At 36.5% G+C, this 14,405-nt stretch overlaps 1 protein-coding gene across 6 annotated transcripts in view; it reads right to left on the bottom strand.

Annotated features, from left to right (window-relative positions):
• Positions 1-14,405, bottom strand: part of PLXNA1 (plexin A1) — a 372,167-nt gene that overhangs the window by 155,004 nt on the left and 202,758 nt on the right. For all 6 annotated transcript variants that reach the window (XM_088134264.1, XM_088134267.1, XM_088134268.1 and 3 more), the window contains 3 exons: positions 13,271-13,394; positions 12,947-13,100; positions 11,645-11,744 (listed from right to left, as the gene is read on the bottom strand). In XM_088134264.1, the coding sequence (XP_087990390.1) occupies positions 11,645-11,744; positions 12,947-13,100; positions 13,271-13,394 (378 nt within the window). The remainder of the gene's footprint in view (positions 1-11,644; positions 11,745-12,946; positions 13,101-13,270; positions 13,395-14,405) is intronic.

The raw sequence follows: 14,405 nt of genomic DNA, 5'->3' as shown, positions 1-14,405 counted from the left end.
CTTGATCTGTCCACATACAGTCAAAACGTAAGATTAATGTAAGGAACAGATTTGATACACATAACCAGAGGAACAATGGGAAGAAATAGAAGACACAATGGAAATTGGAGCAGCAATAATCATCATCATCATCATCATCATCATCATCATCATCATCATCATCTGAACATTTCAAAGAGGAAAAGATCCAATGGCTTTTAGTACAAGGTATCATAATAGCCAGGAAAAAAGGAGCATGAAAGTCTTGGGCAACAAGCAGAACACAGACTTTCAACATCAAGCAAAAAAGGGTAACAATTCTTGATTAAGATATCTAACAAATAGAGGTAAATAATAAAAACAAGAAAATGACAGATGTTTTAAGAAGACTAAGAAGACAAATCACAAGAAAATGTATAGCTAAGGTAAGTAATCAAGTAATCATGGAAGTGAACTGAGAGGCAAATGAGATTAAAGGAAGATGAAAAGAATACTGAAACCCTTTACAGTATAAGATTATAGAATGACACAGGGAGAATATATTCAATAACTGACTCCACTAGAAAGCTGTCAAATGTAAGTACCAAGTACAGAAGGAAACCTAACTGATCTATTTAAATATTCAGGCAAAGTGGCAGTTAAAGTGCTAACATCTCTGTGTCAACAAATATGGAACAAGACTGTGTTGTTTAAAAGTTGAAAAATATTGATGCATATATACCTATAGTGAAAAGGAGAGATAAAAGAGAATGTGCAAATATTGAAATATTGCACTAATTCCTTGTACAAGTAAAGTATTGTCTAAGATTTTATAAAGAAAAGTAGAACCATACAGGGAGAGGGAAATGCAATAACAGGTTTCAGAAAAGGCAGAGGGACACTACATAGTTAATTTAAAATGGATAATGTGAAGAACAAGATGATTACAGTAAGACCTTTGATGATGTCAGAATGTGGAATATATTAAGGCAAATAATGTGCCTTATTCTTCTGAGGAACCTTTACAATGGGTTCAGAAAAACAGGATGGTTCAGAATATGGATGGGAGTGAGACAAGGATGCACATTGTCCCCACATCTTTTCAACTTACACTGCAAATATATTATATGAATGGTAGGGCTGGAAGAAATTACAAGTTAGAATCAAAGTTGAAAGTCTAAACACTAACAGTTTGAGATATGCATAAAAGAGCACTTTGTTAGCTGAAAGAAAAAATTTAGAAAAGCTAATTATGAAAGTAAAAATAAGAGTGAAAAATATGAGTTGACACTAAATATTAAGCAGACAGAGATAATATTTACCAGCATGCTTAGCAAAATCACAGTTGATGGTAAAAAAAGTCAAGAGAGTAGACAGTTTTGTTCACTTGGGTTCAATAGATAAAGATGCACAATGTGTTGGGCAATTACATAATCATAGGCTATAAGGCTTGGAAAGTAACTTGTCCAATCCACTAGAGGAATCACTACTACAGCATTCCCAAGAAATGGCTATCCATCATCTGCTGAAGCATTTCTAGGAAAGGAGAGTCCACTATCTTGTTAGGAAGTCTGTTCCATTACTGAACAGCTTTTACTATTATTTTACTATTAATTTAAACCCATTGTTTATTGTATCTTGTCTTCTGAAGCAATAATGAACAAATCTACCCCATCTTCTACATCACCGCTTCTCAGATATTTAAAAATAGCTATCCTATCATCCCACAATCTCCTGTCCAGGCTTAACATATCCAACACTTCCAACCATTCCTCTTAAGTATTTTCTTCCAAGCCTCTTTTGACCTTTGTTGCTCTCCTCTGGATACAGTTCAATTTGTCAATGTCACTCCCAAAATGTGATGTCCCAAACTGGACACAATATTCTAGGTATGGTCTGACCAATTCAGAGAGGAACTATGCCTTCTCCTGATCTTAACATTATATTTCTGTAATGCAGACTAGGATTGCTTTTCTTTGCAACTGCACCACACTGTCGACTCATGTTCCGTTTGTGATCCACCAAGTCTCCCAGACCATTTTTGCATGGTACATCTTCCCAATACATATTCATTGTTTGATTTTCTTACTCTAATGTAGAACTCTGCATTTCTCATTCATGAAATACATCTTTCTGCCCATTGCTCCAAGTTGTCAAGATCTTCCTGAAGATGCTATCCTCCATGCTATCCTCTATGGTATTTACTATCCCCATCTTTCTGTTAACTGCAACTTTGATAATCCTATTTTCTAACCCCTTATCCAAGTTATTTATAAATAAGTTCAACAGCACAGAGCCATTCAGTATTTCCCACCAAGCTGAGGTAGCACTATTTGACATATACAGTGGTACCTCTAGTTACGAACGCCCTTACGGATTTTTCAAGATACGGCCAGCTCCAGCCCCAAAAATTTACCTCTACTTGCGAACTCCGCCTCTACTTACGAACCGGATCCACAGCCATTTTCCCTGCTGCCATGTGGTCGCGGCTTCCTGTGGGCGAGATCGCGGTAGCAAGGAGACGTTCAGTGAGGCTTGTGGTGTGTTTTGTGGCGTTTGGAAGGTTTTTGTGGCATTTGGAAGGTTTTTGAGGTTTAAAAATAAAATGCATATGTTCAGAACTGTTTAGCCGTATTTACACTGAACCTTATGGGGGAAATTTACCTCGGGGTGCGACCAAATTCGGAGGGCAGATTAGCCATATTTACATTGAACCTTATGGGGAAATTTGCCTCGTAGTGCGACCAAATTCGGAGGGCGGTACGGATTAACCGTATTTACATTGAACCTTATGGGGAAATTTGCCTCGTAGTGCGACCAAATTCAGAGGGCGGTACGGATTAACCGTATTTACATTGAACCTTATGGGAAACTTTACCTCGACTTGAGACCAACTCGAGTTACAACCAGAGTCACGGAACAGATTAAGTTCATAACTAGAGGTACCACTGTACTTGGTCAGTATGCTTGTTCATCCAGTTTTGTATCCTTCTAATGGTAAGCACAGCCCAACCCCTATTTTGCCATCTTCTCTACCAGTATGTCATGGAAGACCTTACTGAATGCCTTATTGAAATCAGAGTATTTTGTTTGTGCTGTTTCTGAAATGTACCACTTTACCTACCTACCAGGCAGAATTACCATGAAAAATCTTGCTTAAGAATACAGTATCTTACACATAACTACTTTTAGGGTCAGTATTTTAATTCATTCTCATGTTATTTTGAATAACAAACAATATCAGCATTACTTCATACTGGCAGAACATGAGTGGAAAGATCCTGGCAACATTTTCATAGGTTTTGAGTTTTGCCAGTTCAGCTGCAGGACAATGCAAAGGATAAGAAAAGCATGTGAATAAGAGGTATTTTCACATTGACACACTGGGGGCAAACCAAGTATTAACAAAAAACAATTATATGCTGAGGCAGGAATAGCAAGTTGGTGGAAATCAGAAGATAAAGTCAATAAAGGCCATAGTCAAGAAATTTTGCAGAACACGTATATATAATAGCTGTCAGTCCCTATTTTCCAACACTTTTTTCTTTACCAAATTAAAATACAGGCAAAAAACTAACAGCATTAAAACAGGTTTAGGCAAGTACTGAAAATCCCCTTGGCAGCCCAGATACAGGATAACTGTTTATTATTTGAGCATCAAATCAACAACCGTCTACTTAATGCAATGGAAAGATATTTTCCTTCAAAAAATATTTCAAAAATATTATTTCATAGTAAGTTTGGTCTTCATAATGGCTATATGTACCTGTATTTCTGTTCCACAATTCCAACTCTACACTCTGCTGTATTAATTTTAAACTTCAGAAATGTATCAGAAAGAAAAATACACATGAAAACAAGTAGGACAGTTTGCTCAAGTTCCAACCTTAGTTTTGCTGTCCTTTAACCAACAACTTTGTATTATACCCATCAGAGACAATTTGGTTTTATTTCATAAAGCAATACATTGTCCCTCAAACTAAGAAATACTAAACCATGCTTAAAATCAAACTTGTTTTCTCTTCCTACATGTTTTTTTAAAAATGTGAGATGGTTTACCACAAGCTTCATAGATTTAGCACAGGCCTGCTCTTGACATGCACCTTTTGGAGTACTCTATCAAAAACAACAACGTTTTGGTAGGAAATGGATAACCTGTACAGAGATGTGTAATAGCTATCTAATTCCTAGTATCATGACAATTTCTGTCCCTTAAACCATAAGATTAGGTGAAACTAAGGCAATCTTACTGAGCACTGCCCACTCTGATGGTTACATTCCAAGATAAACAGGGCTAAGTCCTTCACATCACACACTATTTACATTTTTAAACTGGAATATTAAGAAATAAATATTTCAGACATACAAAGCAGATGTTCTACCACTGAGTTACAGCCCTTCCCCACTGAGGGCTGCCTGCTAAATGGCAGCTTTTGTAGAACAATATAATCTGTCATCTAATGGGGACAGTTGCCAGGAAAAAAAGCACATCAGAGTCCACACACTCAGTTCTTATAGTCTTCCAAACACAATTCAGGTTTTGATTTGTGAAATCTTAATAGCCCCTTTGTACCCGACGAAATCTATTTCTAAATCTGACAAAACAGCGCCTTCCTAACTATTCTGCTTGCTAATGCTGAATACCGCTAACACCCTAACTTCTTCTATTAGGTAAAACACTCCTTTTAGAAATCTGTCAAAGTTGGAATTTAGGAATTTTTCCAGAACTTTTAGGATTTCCTTTTGTTTCCAACAGTGTTACAGAAAATGTACAAGGAGTCTGCATCTTGCAAATGTTAGAGTGAGAGAAAGCAAGGGCACTCGATACATTGTGATCTCAGTCCATTTTTCCCAGTCCATTATATTTGTCTTGCAAACATTCTGAGATTTTGGAGAACTGATGTAAACACATCATGACAGTTTTTCAGCTGATGTCAACAAACTGTGCCAGCTTTACTGAAGCATCTCCAATTTACCTAAGTTACTGAGAAGACTCCCTTTAATAATTTGAAAATTACACCCATCTACAGCAGAGAAGTGACTTAATGCTCAGATTCCTAGCTTTTGACCCCAAGTAATACCACCCAGATATAAAAGTCAAATGTAATTCATGGAGATAAGTAAACTCCAAAAAAAGACTGTTTGCCTAATTGAGATAAGAACTGCTCTTGATACTGGGATTTATCCATTTGACTTACAGATTTCTCTCTAAAAGAAGTATGAAAACTGGAGTCAGATTCTATTAAATGCAAACATATGCTTATTTATATTTGCTGTTTAAATGTACCGTATCATACTGTTAGGGATCAAGCATGTTTTTAAAAAATCCACTATAAATTTATGATGTTGGTCCCCCTCTCATAATCCCATCTTTAAAAGGCATAAACCAAGTGTTTCCATTTTAGTTTTAAAATTATTTTTCTCCATTTCTGAAATTACAGGGTAGCCTACACAGGCTTTTTCTAATATGTTCCCAAATGTGACAGCCAGACTAAAGAAGATTCCCACAAGGGTTGTTTATTGTTTGCAGCTTTTTTAATAGCAGTTAACACAAGCTCCCATTTTTTCTAGATCCATAACCCTAATTAGAGAGCATTCCTCCTTCTAACAGCTGTCCTTTCTGCCTATAGATAACCATAATCCTCTTTATTATTCGCATTTTAGTTCCATATATGACTCTTCTATTCTAAAAAAGGGCCACGACTAGCAACCAACTGTTCTGAAACTATGTTTCTACTACAATGCTTCCTCAGATAGGTACCAGCGACTTTCCCAAAGATCTAGATAGTACACACAGAGGTCAGGGAAAAAAGTTTTCTATAAATACTCCTAAGCATGATGTACAATTTAATCTTTGTGGTAATTCAGTTTCTGCCTAGCTGAACCTCCCTGGATCTCCAGACCTAAGTAAAGTCTGTTCTTCAGTCCATCAAGCTTACACACAGCATATTGTCATGCTCCTTGACAAGCACTTGGATATATTAGGATTCAGTTAAAAATGGCCTTGCAGTAGAAACATTCAGTTATAAGTAAATAACTGACAGAATGAATAAAAAAAACTAATGTTGCACAAGTCACAGGTGTTTTATTAAAGCTACCTTCTATAAATTAAACACCATAAATAATCATCTTGTGGCAACCTGCCTAGAATGTGTCCATTAAGTGCCTAATACACCATCTGGAAAGTGATCATGTCTAAACATATCCAAGAAAAGTGTAAGTACCAGACAAAGACCAATATACAGTAGATACACTACCTACACAAAGCATACAATCATAACCAGAAAGAGAAGTCTACTACAATTTATTTACCATCACATATCTTTGTATGTGACATTTCATAACAGTACTGCTCCACTATTCACACTGCTAGAGAATGCATAGCATTGTATTTATTATTGTTATTTATTTATTTATGTTCATTTATTATTAAATTTATATGCTGCCCATCTCCCCCAGGGGGTAGAAAAGTGTTTTAAACTAGTATTTCTTAGTACTATTTGCTGAGGATACACAAAACAAGACAGCTGCTGCCTTCATACATCTGAAAGTGCCCAGAGCTATTCAGATGACCATGCATTTTGAAAAAAGTGCTGGACCAAGCGTCCTTCAATCAAATTAATCACAGAACTTTTAATGTCTTTCTGAATGTTACATATATGAATGGCACTTCTACATATGATATAAATATATGAATAAATAGCAGCGTGAGTTAAAGCAATGGCTCAATATATGTTGCACTATAACAACAAATCAGAAGCAAAAATCACTTCGAATTTGATTTACCACCACTAGGTTACTGTTAGTAATGATAACAGGTCTTGCACTCTTCAGCCAAGAAAACAAACGAATGCATGCTGCAAGTTTACAAACCTACTGAATAATAAGATTCAAAGGCAGATCCAATGAAGAGGAAAGAAACAGCATGTTCGATTTTTAGGAAATGTTTCAAACTTAACAGTTTTCATTTTAAAAACGGTTTTAAAAAGTAGAAAGAACACGTTGCCTAAGCAATTCCAGTTAGCAAGAAGCAAGCTAAATTATGTAAGGTTGAACAGAGACTCAATTGGCACACCAACTGATTGCATCTTAATATATGATGACAAACATTTATTTATGTATTTATTTTTCAGAGAACTTATTTGATTGGCCTTCTTTCTTTATGATGAACCTCAAAGCCAGAAGAAGCAAAGGAATAAGGAAACAAAAAAAAAAGTCCCATTGTAAACAACCACCGCCATCAATAGCTCTAAAGTGATTTTATAAATATTAATACAAACCATAATTTGCTTTTTAAAATAATTCATCTAAAATTAAAATTCAATCTGATCATAAATCAGCCACAGTTGCTGTTTATTGCAGAGTTTTTTGCTTTTTTTACTTTTTGCATATATTAATATTTAAGAACAGCGTCCTTATTGTGCCTTTCTTGAATAAAATGTACTCTTTAGTGACTCTTTTATAAAGCCACTTTTGTTTGTGTGTGTGTTCGTACATGTGTAAAAAATGTACACCCCATCTATCAAAGAAATATTTTTAGACTTATGAAATCAAACAAAGATAAAACTGGGGGGGAAAAATGCTTTTCTCCGAAAAAGATCAAGGTGAAGAAAAAGCCCTGTTCAGAAATCTCTCTCCTTCCCTGACTACAACCCTCGCCCCCCAACCTCCAGAAGCCAAGGTATGCTCTCTAAAGGAACAGCAGGTGGTACTGATTTCCCAGCAGCAGCCTTGGCATCACCTCTCTGTCAGGAAAAGCTATGATGAACTTCCCTATGTGCATATTTTACACTCTGTTGCCCAGATCAGAATTCTGACTGTTCCATCCTGCTGTCCAACTTTTATACCCTAGAGTTCAAGTCCACACACCTTCAAGTTGCCAAGGCTGAGAAACACTGCCCTAGAGCATTCTCCTGGATGCAGATATCTTCACAGAAAACAGGTACAGACATGTCCCCCCTCCCCTACCCAGCAGATACAGTATCAAGCAATAGATTTCATTGCAGGTATTTTAGCATGTTTTGGCTTCTAGCATCTCAACAGATCCTTCCCTTTCTTAAATATCAAAAATAAATCTTGCTTAAAATTATCTCCAAAGCCATTTTAATCTCTACAATTTCAGGCTCAGAAACATTTCTTTTTCTCCTTCCCATTAGTATTTTTAACCTATCAGACTACAATCATACCACTAGAATGACAGATTATTAAGTCCCCCGAATTTGAATGTGTGACTTCAGATCTCTCCATGTCCCCATGAAGGGGCCTGTCAAATCCTTTTTATCCATAATCATAACTGAGAAAACAGTAGAAATATCATCTATACTGTTTTAAATGTTGTCTCTACACTTATCACCAATATTTTAAATACACCAGTAATAATTTTGAATACAGAGTCTCTATAGGTTTCTGGAAGCCATGATGTAAGCATTGCCAAGGATTAATCTGAGAAAGACACTTCAGGAAAAAAAAAATTGTCAGGTGATCCCACTGACCCCCTGCACCAACACAGTGAAATTCTCAAGGATGCCCCAATTTGCCTGAATAACACTGTAGCCAGACTGGATGTAACAAGCTGAGGGAGAGTAGGTCAGTTATTGTCTCTAGCTTATGAGAAAAAAATGTATTGCCCATGGCTGAAAAAATGTTGCACATCCCTGTAATAAAGAATGGCGCAAATATATCCATTCTCTGTTAATCCAGAGAGTAGGACTGGGACTTAAGGAAGAAATAGCAACAGAGTAGATTTCTGCAAAAGATTACAAGATTATTCTAAATTGAAGAAAGTTATTTGCCACCTGATCACATTGTCCATGAAGTATGTAGGCTTCTCTTCCCTGGAATATTTAAGCCAATCATCACTCAACTAAAGCAAGGTCCTTCAATGTCCCTTCCAACTCCATACAGCTATGGCAACTAATACGATTACCACTCCCTTAAATCTTCCTGTATTCAGCTAAGATACACACACACTCCCCATATATTTTTTAAAGGGATATGGACTTTGTATACTCTGGCATTAAGAGATTTCAGTCCATTCACTTGTGCTTCTGTCCTGAAAGCTGTAGGACAGAATGAGCTGAAAACTGTAACAGGGAAAGAAAGTAGATTAAAGTATTATTGCAGCATTTGGTAAAAGGGTTTGGAACAGTCACTCTGCATATGAAAATAATTTCTGTCACGTATCCTAGGAGCATAGCTCTATCATGCTTCCACGAACACAACAATCCCAGCATGCAGAGTTAGGCATTGAAAGCAGATATCAAAGTCCCCGAATAAAGTTCTTGTTTATTTTATCCCAATGGTTCTTAAACAGATGACTATCAATATACATAATTTTCCATTTCACCATTTCAGCCCACCAACCAGCATCCCCAAACAAACTCAGACTGACCCTATTAACTGTTTTTGCAGTAACTAGCTAGATACTACGGAAGTCATTTCTTTCTATAAATACTCTGAAGTATGTATCTTGATATATTGTCAATTTAGATTGTATGGTCTTCAGTATATAAAATTTGCTAATTTAAACAATTTGAATAAAAGAATCTGCCAATTGTTGACCAGATGAATTATAACTATGCATGACTTTAGTCCTCTCAAAGATGCACCCAATTCAAATAATGCTGCCCCATCCCCACATCCCCATCTACACAGGAAGTTGTGTTCTTCCAAAAATTAAGCCATCTTTTCCCCATTATCTGATCTTTTCAATTTATGTTCTGAGCACAAATAACACTGGTAAGAGTTCTGCAAACCAAATTACCCAAACATCACAGAACATCATAGATACAAACCATCCTAAGAAAATGTACATAACTATCTCTACAGAACCAATATATGGTCATAATTAAACATTTCTTATGAAAGTACATACATGTAAAGTCATGTGAAAAAGAAAGCATGCCCTCTTTGAGTTCTATGGTTTTACGTATCAGGACATAATAAAAATCATCTGGTCCTTAGCAGTTCTCAAAAGTAGGTCAATACAACCTCAGATGAACAACACATGACATATTACACCATGTCATCATTTATTTTGCAAAAAGAAAGCCAAAATGGAGAAGCCATGTGTGAAAAACTAAGTACACCTTATGATTCAATAGCTTGTAGAACCACCTTCAGCAGCAATAACTTGAAGGAACGGTTTTCTGTATGACTTTATCAGTCTCTCACATCATTGTGGAGGAATTTTGGCCCACTCTTCTTTACAACATTGCTTCAGTTCATTGAGGTTTGCAGGCATTCGTTTATGCACAGCTCTCTTGAGGTCCCGCCACAGCATTTCAATTGGGTTGAGGTCTGGACTTTGACTGGGTCATTGCAACACCTTGATTCTTTTCTTTTTCAGCCATTCTGTTGTAGATTTGCTGGTGTGCTTGGGATCACTGTCCTGTTGCATGACCCAATGTCGGCCAAGCTTTAGCTGTCGGACAGATGGCCTCACGCTTGACTCTAGAATACTTTGGTATACAGAGGAGTTCATGGTTGACTCAATGCCTGCCCAGGTCCTGTGGCTGCAAAATAAGCCCAAATCATCATCCCTCCACCACCGTGCTTGAGAGTTGGTATGAGATGTTTGTGCTGATATGCTGTGTTTGGTTTTCGCCAAACGTGGCACTCTGCATTATGGCCAAACATCTCCACTTTGGTCTCGTCTGTCCAAAGGACAGTGTTCCGGAAGTCTTGTGATTTGTTCAGATGCAACTTTGCAAACCTAAGCCATGCGGCCATGTTCCTATTAGAGAGAAGAGGCTTTCTCCTGGCAACCCTTCCAAACAAACCATACTTATTCAGTCTTTTTCTAATTGTACTGTCATGAACTTGAACATTTCACATGCTAACCGACACCTGTAAAGTCTGAGATGTAACTCTTGGATTTTTTGCAATTTCTCTGAGCATTGCATGGTCTGACCTTGGGGGGAATTTGCTGGGACATCCACTCCTGGGAAGATTGGCAACTGTCTTGAATGTTTTCCACTTGTGAATAATCTTCCTCACTGTAGCATGATGGACTTTAAATTGTTTGGAAATGCCCTTATAACCCTTCCCAGATTGATGGGCAGCAACAATTGCTTCTCTAAGATCACTGCTGATGACTTTACTCTTTGGGATTGTGTTAACATGCACCTCAATGCTCGAGACCAGCAAACTCCTAAAACTTCGGCTGTTATAGAGATGGTCACACTTGCTGATGGTCAATTGACAAGGGTTTTTGATTAGTAGCACCTGGCTGCTATTTAGCCTCTTCATACCTATGGAAGCAGTAAGGGTGTACTTAGTTTTTCACACATGGCTTCTCCATTTTGGCTTTCTTTTTCTAAAATAAATGATGACATGGTGTAATATGTCATGTGTTGTTGTTCATCTGAGGTTGTATTGACCTACTTTTGAGAACTGCTAAGGACCAGATGATTTTTATTATGTCCTGATACGTAAAACCATAGAACTCAAAGAGGGCATACTTTCTTTTTCACACGACTGTAGCTTTGGTTGCCTAGTTTTTTGGCCAAACCATACTTTTATCAGCCAAGCAGTGGTGTAGTTTTCCTTAAAATAAATATGTCAAACCAGGAAACAGTCTCTGACTTTCCCCTCATTTTGATTGCTTCTACTATATACTATTCTCAGCCTTCTCTCAGAGTGAGTTCAAAAAAAATCAGAGAAACATGTATTTCAGGTAACTTACGATTGATGAACACTACAGTTGTAAAATACAAAATCCACAGATGCAAACTTCTTCCCTGTCTCTTTGGACTTGAGATACAGCTTTACCACTCGCTTATCACCTAGAACAGAACAAAGCAAGCATACAGATCAGAAATAATCAACAGATTGGCATGGACATTTGTGAAAATAAGACTTCCTGACTTGACCAGATTGGAATAAATAGTTCTGATTGTATTGAGAAATAGCCTCAATGAATACCAATGACATGAGAAAATGTTAATTATGGAAGAACATGAACTGTCCACACCACTTTTCTGCTTTTTGGATAGCTATGATGATTTAGAGAGTAAGTAATCTTGCTTAGTGCAAAACTAAAAAAAGCAGGTGAAAGACTATGATAATAGGTCTTTAACTGCCTCATGCAGAATTTATATTTGGCATTCTCTGCCTTAAATACTCAGAATTAAATTAATCTAGATGCTCTCTAGATCTAATCAATCCTATCTAGGAACTTTCTGCAGATGTAATTGGCAAAAGTGCCAATTGAACTTTTTAAAAATGGGAAACCAAGAGATTTGTGGCAAAATACCTCAATGAAAAATTAGCCTCAGCAAATCACTGGATCGGTCTCAAGCTACTCTATCCAAGTTACTATATCCAATGACAAAACTGACTTTTCCAGTCCCCCAATTAATATGCATCTCAGTCATTGGCCTTCTTTCTCTACCTGCATGTTACCTCTCCCTCAGGCCAATATGTTATATCTTCTTAAAGGATTGTGATCTTCTCTATATTAAAAACATCCTGAGAATCTGAAATCAGCATAGATTATACTACCAGAACACAGAGGACTAAAGTAGCTGCCTTCCATCTGGGGATAGAAACAACAACGTACTTTTAAACAGTGCTTTTCATTACCTAGAGAGAAGGATTTTGTAATGGAATAGCATATTACAAAAAGCGTAGATGGCTCCATTTATATTTTTTCAGCTCCTTCAAAACTGATCGGGGTTTATTGTGATTCTACATATATCAAAGTGTGTTAAAAATGCACCCTATTTCAATTTGGAGAAATATAAATATCTACAAACTTACAGAGACATTGTAAAAACATGTTCCCAAAGCATTGGAAGACCCAATCTTTAAGCATTTTAAAACAGATCACATAATCTATTCCACTTTACCATCATAACAATAAACTACAGTAGACTGACCCAGCTGTTGTATTACTTAAATATTTGTTGAAAAATTCAGTCCCCTAAGTGCATTCAGTTTGTTCTAAACTTAACTGGTGCAGGCTGATGAGATGATCCAAACTTACCTTGCCCTCTGGTAATAGGTATGACATCTTTTGTAGATGGAGAACTACAGTAGATTCTGCCATCTTCAATACGGCTTTCAGATTCTGTGAAATCTTCAAAGGAGCAGTTCACACCAGCCAACAGATCAGGAACATTCCAGGCTTGTAAAACCAGCTGACAGAATGGTGGGGAGAATCAGACACACATACACACACAAATTTATTTAATGATTTGTTGTTGTTTTTTAATGATGTATAACAAAAACCACATACTTCACCATCCTAAAGAAATATACTGACATCAAGTCAACAAGACTGTACAGAACTCAAAGTTAAATGACCCACCGGGACTTCTGACATGGTGACTGATATATTCTTAGGCTGAACAGTAAGTTGAACACACTGGCGCAGATCTGAGGCAAAACGCTGATGTTCATCAGCTCGATCACAGTGGTCCTTCCGAGAGCAGCTGTGAAAAAGCAGAATACAATGTCTGTAAGATTGTGGTAATCTTTAGCTACAACTAATAATGTTCTCATTATGTTACTACATTGATGACTAATGCCATGCAAAGACCTTTTTATTTTCATCTGCTAGTTCATTTTAGTTTTATTTAAATTCTGCCCCACCCTTCATAACTGCTTTGTCAGACTGAAATGGAATAAAAGCTGCACAAATAAATACATGAGAAAGCCATTAATGCTATTCCTACATTTCACAAATAATAAGAGAGACCAAAAGGCATTATAAAATTGAAGACAATATAGAACAATATATGCTGAATCTTTACATTCAAATAACCACTGAAACATTTCTTTTGCAATTCAACTTCTTTTTGTATATTATATTCTGCTCTTGAACCCACTTCCATATTAATAAGAAAACTAATGCCTAGCTACTGGTCAATTTAAGGATGGCACTCAATGTCTCAAAGAATCTCTCTGAAAAAAAATAAAGATGGGTTTTATGCATTATTTTGGCACCATTAAAATTAATCTTAATGAGAGAGGAGTAAATGAAACATTTTACAATACAAACATAGGTATGTCTTCTTAGAGGAAGCCTTAATGATAGTACAAAAGTTTGCTGTTAGGAGGTTATTAAAATCTGTCTTTTACTGCAATAAAATCTGAGTTGTGAGAACAAGCTTTATTCTTTTGAATAAGCCTTATTCTTCTGATTTGGTTTGCTTGTTAAATTTCAGTCTCTCTCTCTGAAAATTAGTTCTTTAAACAAAAAAACTCACTCTAGATTATTACTCCTTAAAGTTAAATCACTATTTTTATGTTGCGATTTTAATTTCATCTGCAGTTGTGTATAGATTATTAAGGACTGTAACACAATAAAGAAATCTAACAAATATTTACCATACCATGCTTCATAATATTCAGCGATTGCATAAATGCTTGTAAGTGTGCAGTGAATTTCACACGCTTTTGTAGTTGTGATCTTTACAAAACCACTACATGGTAAGTCACAG

This window comes from Python bivittatus, unplaced genomic scaffold (assembly GCF_059951505.1).
Source record: "Python bivittatus isolate LINGU-HERP-01145 unplaced genomic scaffold, Pbiv_v1 ctg000080_np1212, whole genome shotgun sequence".
In the NCBI taxonomy this organism is placed as follows: Eukaryota; Metazoa; Chordata; class Lepidosauria; order Squamata; family Pythonidae; genus Python; species Python bivittatus.
This window is presented reverse-complemented; position numbering and strand designations above follow the sequence as displayed.